The sequence below is a fragment of the Triticum aestivum genome, chromosome 6B (genome assembly GCF_018294505.1).
Source record: "Triticum aestivum cultivar Chinese Spring chromosome 6B, IWGSC CS RefSeq v2.1, whole genome shotgun sequence".
Lineage (NCBI taxonomy): Eukaryota > Viridiplantae > Streptophyta > Magnoliopsida > Poales > Poaceae > Triticum > Triticum aestivum.
In genome coordinates, this window is record NC_057810.1 from 78,067,809 (window position 1) to 78,073,911 (window position 6,103).

The 6,103-nt window shown below is 44.6% G+C and overlaps 1 protein-coding gene across 1 annotated transcript; it reads left to right on the top strand.

Annotated features, from left to right (window-relative positions):
• The first annotated feature begins 3,836 nt into the window (after positions 1-3,836).
• On the top strand, positions 3,837-5,240 carry LOC123138855 (wall-associated receptor kinase 3-like). The gene is made up of 2 exons (XM_044558712.1): positions 3,837-3,910; positions 4,055-5,240. Exons 1-2 carry the CDS (start codon positions 3,837-3,839, stop codon positions 5,238-5,240), a joined length of 1,260 nt encoding a protein of 419 aa, XP_044414647.1.
• The last annotated feature ends 863 nt before the right edge of the window (positions 5,241-6,103 follow it).

Here is a 6,103-nt window from a genome sequence, read left to right on the forward strand (position 1 = left end):
AAGAACGCCACCAAGTTTGTCAGCCAATGCGGAGCCATTGTTAGAGACAACGTCTCGATCACCGTCCAGGAGTGGAATGAGCCAAAGAAGGCACGAATTGATGGTTTCACTTTTGTCGATAAGAGAACAAAAAAAGATTGCTTCAAGAAGCTTATGGAACATTTCGTTCTACCTCCGGAATACAACAAATTCGATGAGGAGGGTAACAAGATTGAGGAAAACAAGGAGAGGAGGAGGCTAGTCAAACAGTTCGCTCTTCATAAGATGGCCGACGCATTCCGGAAATTCAAGCAAAATCTAGCCCACGACTTTGTCAAGCAGAACAAGACTCCGGATTTCAAAGGACAATATGAGAAACTGAAAGATGATTGGCCAGAATTTGTGAAGCAAAAGAAATCGGAGCAGTTCATTCAAATATCGAAAAAAAATAAGGAAAATGCGGCTAAGAAGGAGTACAATCATGTTATGGGGCCAGGAGGGTATCGCCTTTGGGAGCCTAGGTGGGAGAAGATGGAGAACGAGCTGAGGGCGCGAGGAATCCGTCCTGGTACGGAGGGATGGGACCCAAGGGCCAAAAGCTGGTGGTACGGGCATGGGGGAACGCTGAACCCGGAGACAGGGGAGTGTGTTTACCGGGGCAAATTAATTAAACCCACCCAAGCCCTTATTAACGCAATGAGGGATGCTCAACAGGGGAAGATCAAGTTCAACAGAGAGAACGACGCGCTGACAAAAGCCCTTGGGAATCCTGAACACGGAGGACGTGTACGAGGCATGGGGCACATTCCGTGGAAAATAGGGTTCCCCCAGAACGATGACCCGTACGGTTACAGAAGCCGTAAGAGAAAGATGGATCAGGAAGCAGATGTTGTGGCGCGGTTGGCATCGGAAATGGAGGTGATGAAGAAAACCATGAGTGTACTAGTAGCCGAAAGAGATGCAGCTCGGGTGCAGCATGAAGATCATCCAGCGGATCTCGGAAGCCAGCAGCGGAGAAGCAGCGTGGCTTCCACGGAGGCCCCACCGGAGCCTCTGGTGGTCCAAATTACTGCACCGGAGCCTCTGGTGGTCGAAATTACTTCATCGGAGCCTCCTCGCTACCCCGTGGACGATATAAAGGAGATGAAAGAATGTCATCTGTATTATCCTATCGGGAACATGTCCATGAAGGTAGCCATCGGCAGTGCTTTACCATGTTTACCTGGAGCACTCCACCACAACAACCCCATTCAAGATGGCTATGCTCGTGTCACGGTGGAGGACATAGTCCAAGGGTTTGAGGACCTGGAGATTGACATTGCTACACCTGAAGGGGAGAAAAGACTTGGAGATGTCAAGCGCCATTTCATTCTATGGCAAAAGAAGTTTATCAAGTTTCCAGGCGAGGCGCCAAGGACAACAAGTCCACCACCCTACGGTGGTGGTGGTGGCGGTGGCGGTGGTGGTGGTGGTGGTGGTGGTGGCGGTTCACCTACACCTCCGTCACGTGAGCCGACGCCGCCCCCCAGTCCACAACGTCCGGCGGGTGATCAGCCGCCGCCCCCCAGTCCTCGTCCGGCGGGTGATCAGACGCCGCCCCCCAATCCACCTCCGGCAAAGAAGCAGAAGCAGTCCTGGATTATTAACCCGGACCCTTATGTACCTAAGACCACAAAGGTACCGGAGCCATCACTGAAGCCTCTCCCCACAAGGCCTTGGGAACGTAGTGCCGAGGAAGTCGACGCGGCCGCGGCTGCTGATTTGGAGAAATGGAAGGCGGACTGCAAGAAGAAAACAGAGCCCGAGCCCAAGCCAGTATTTTCTGATGAGCAAAAGAAGTGGGCTAAGTCATTTTTGAGCACACCGTCCCAAGCCGCGAAGAATCTGCCTAACGACTATGCACGTGAACTTCGCAGGCAGGCACTCATGTTCAAGGAGAACAAAGAGCGGGAGAAGGCCGAAAGTAAAAAAAGCGGGAAACAAGTTGCCCAGCTCGGGGAACAAAGTAAACAATCGATTGCCCCGCTTATAGTGGAAGCCTTCTGTCCGGATGACCCCGAGATCATACAAGCTGCGGCAGCACAGGGATTGACTGTAACGAGTGCCAGAGAACAAGCGGCCAACTTAGGTATTACTCTTCGTGAACTGTTAGGCCTTGATGAGGCGCCAGTGAAGGAGGTAGTAATTACATATGTCAAGAATGGGCCTCTCGTCGAGCCTGCGGAGGAAAAGGATCTACCTCCACAAATGAAAGGTCTGCTGAAATGGTACAAGGGTTACATAAAAAATAAAAACGCCAAAGAATATATTTATGCGGAAGTTAGACATGAGCATCACTTCAAACATTACTATGTACAAATTGAACTGAGTGAATTGTTCCAGCTTTTCAATCTGCGCGAGCTCGATAAATCTATCATCAGTTGCTACGTTCTGTAAGTGATTTATTAATTTCTACCCCATCTCGTTCATATTGCCTGCACTATATATATGTCCTAACTATATTGTTGTGTCCGCTATTATACATGCAGAATGAAGATTAAGGAATGCAGAGTAAGAAACATCCATGATGTTGGATTCATTGACCCACACATCGTTAATGGACATGTGTTGGAGCGTTACCCCGCCGACGTGGAGGCAGACCTGTGGCAGTTTCTTACAAAGCAGGAACTCAAAAGTGATATTCTATTTCCTTACCATTTTGAGTGAGTGTTTCTGTCTTGAGCACATTCTCTTTTGTTTACTCCATGCATGGTATGTGGCCGGCTAATCGATGAGTTATGCATGACGTACTGTGCATGTATCGTGTCCGCAGGTTCCACTGGATTCTGCTAGTAATTAAAGTTAACACCTCAGAATGTCTCGTCCACGACTCTGTGAATATGGATCCAAAGCTTTGGGGCGGCATGAGAAGAATGCTGCAGAAGTAATTATTTTCATTCATTTGCGCTCTATATCGATCGGACTATTTCGTTCATTTCCTAATATCAAGTAACTAATTAATAACTCTCTTGTTCATTTAATTTTCTTTGCCTCGTAGGGTTTGGAGACGGTTCGTAGATACAAAGGTCGGTGAATTCAAAAAAGAGCTAGAATTCAAAATGTTAAAGGCTAAGAATGCTGGGGATATTCAGCCACCGGAGACCAATCTATGTGGATACTATGTCTGTGAGATGATCCGGAGATACACCTCTGAGCGGGTTCCGAGTGATACCAATGCTAAGAGGAATAACCTCCGGTGGATGCTTAGTCCAGAAGCTCGCTTCCGACCACTTCAAGAGGAACTAGCTGGATGGTTCAGCAGGGAAGTCCTCCATCCTAAAGGAGAACACTATTACGAGGACGTAGAACTTTATATGCATTAAATCATGTATGGAAACTTGTTCAAAATTGTATATGGTCATCCGATGATATTGAATATATATTGTATATTCCTCTTGAATTCTTTTCGGTTCTAATTTCAAATTTATTTGAAATTGTACATTCATATGCATGTATGTAGTACCGTAGAATATATGAAACTCCTTCTAAATTAAAATAAAGCACAAAAGAAATAAAACAATACAAATTAAACAGAAAACAGGTTTAAGGGGGGAGGTTTAGGGGGGGGGGGGGCTAAAACCCTAAACCTGCGGCGGCCTTTAGTCGCGGTTGGCCAGAAGAACCGCGACTAAAGGTCCTCCGCCCCGACGGCCACCTGGCGCCCACGTGGACGGGCCTTTAGTCGCGGTTCTTAAGCAACCGCGACTAAAGGGGGGGGCCTTTAGTCGCGCCCGGTCGGTCGCGGTTGCGCAACCGCGACTAATGGCAGTTGCGAACCGCGACCAAAGGCCTTTTTTCCACCAGTGCCAGCAGCAGCAATGGGTGATGAGACGAGCCCGGCCCCGACGCCGATGGGGATGCCCCCCTGCGTGCTGCGTCGTCAAGACAAGCGGTACCTATTCATTTTGTCATTTGAAATTTTATTGTTAGATTTACCACAAAAATGTATCAGTTTCTCTATCTATATATACTCATATCTACCATAGTATCTATACACATATGGTAGAAAATAAATGACAGTGCTTATCTTTTCCAGCTGGAAGAGCGTCATTATTGGAGTTGCTTCTGGGACGGGCCTTGTACTTTTGGCTCTCATTGCATTCCTTGTTTTCAACAAATTTAAGTGCCGGAGGGCCCAAATGTTGGAAGGGAAGTACTTCCAGCGAAACCGTGGGCAATTGCTGCAACAATTGGCATCTCAAAGAGCTGATGTTTCAGAGAAAATGATCATGACCTTGCAAGAGCTAGAGAAGGCAACAAACAATTTTGATCATGGTCATGAAATTGGTAGTGGTGGGCATGGCACCGTGTATAAAGGGATTTTGTCAGACCTCCATGTTGTAGCTATTAAAAAACCAAAGATGGTATCTCAAAGGGAGATTGATGAGTTTATTAACGAGGCTGCTATCCTATCACAAATTAACCACAAGAATGTGGTAAAACTATATGGTTGTTGCTTTGACACGGAAGTCCCACTATTAGTCTACGAGTTCGTATCCAATGGAACTCTTCGTGATCATCTTCATGTTGAAGGACCGATATCATTATCATGGGATGACAGACTACGAATAGCAACGGAAACGGCTAGATCTCTAGCCTATCTTCACTCAGCAACTTTAATACCAATCATCCATGGAGATATCAAGCCTGCTAACATACTTCTGGATGATACTCTAACAACAAAGATAGCAGACTTTGGAGCTTCAAGATACATTCCATTGGACAAATCAGGGTTAACAACAATGGTGCAAGGCACACTAGGATATCTAGACCCAGTGTATTTGCACACAGGGCGCCTCACAGCAAAAAGTGATGTTTATAGCTTTGGTGCTATGCTTATAGAACTGATGACCAGAAAGAAGCCATTTGATTATATGGCTAGCGAAGACAATATCCTTGTGGAACATTTTGCTACCTTATTTGCAGAAGGCAATTTGTCACTAACATTAGATCCACAAGTTATGAATGAGGGTGGTAACCTAATTGAAGAAATCGCTGGAATTCCAGTAGCATGTGTGAAATTAAGAAGGAGGGAACGACCAACCATGAGAGAAGTGGAATTGAGATTGCAAGTCACTCAATCATCTAGGGGATTTAAGGCGAATGTTAATACTGTAGTAGATTCTCCGTTACATAGAGATGAAAGAATCAAAGAGGGGTTGACTAGCAGACAATATAGTATGGAAGAAGAGTATATGTTATCTGCAAGATATCCGCGGTAGTGCCGCTTACACAAGAATTGAGTGCAATTATCTTTCAGAGATTATGTGCACTTGGTTACCCTAATCAGAATATGCTCCTAATTTTTAAAAAATTAGCATAGTTTTTTTAGCTATTTAGTTTATTTTATTTTCTTGCATTTACAGTAAACTCAAGGTCTGTTTTGGAGCTCATTCTAGTCGATTTGTTTAGCAGAGAGGATTTTTTATACCTCATGTAACTAAACAATACTTGATAGTTTTTCTTTAAACTATAAGATACTAGCTCTAGTTCAAGAATATAAAATTTGCATGGTCATTGGCTTCATGGAGTGCCTGCTGAGTAAAGCCTCATTTCATTCACTGAAATAACAAAACAATTTAGGAAAAATCCATTTGAAACATGAGAAGTCCATATATCTTTAAAAGGGAAAAAACACTTGCTTTAAGGGGAACTATAATTTATAGATGTGTAGCATGAGTTTCCAGTCTACTCATGCGCGCGGCCCGAATCAGCTCACCTTGAAGTTCAAATAAATGGCTTCAGTTCCGATAAGGGTGCATAATTATGCGAACACTAAACATTCAACTTGTTTCATCACACGTTTGGTTGGAGCTAATCATTGGTATTAGGACAATCTTATGTTATTAACATGTGTGCATGTGGTGGTGGGCGTCTATGTTATACTCGATGACTAAAAAAGGACTTCGTATGGCTGAGAAACAAAGAAGAATATAAAAATGAAAATAGACTGTGCAAAACGGTAATACAAAAGAATTTGTATTGGAACAGATGGCACCTATCTATTATGCAGAACGGTAACACAAGTTAACCAGAAAAAAGAGAATAGTTAGAAAATCCCACAAAAAACAAACGAGAGGAGAGA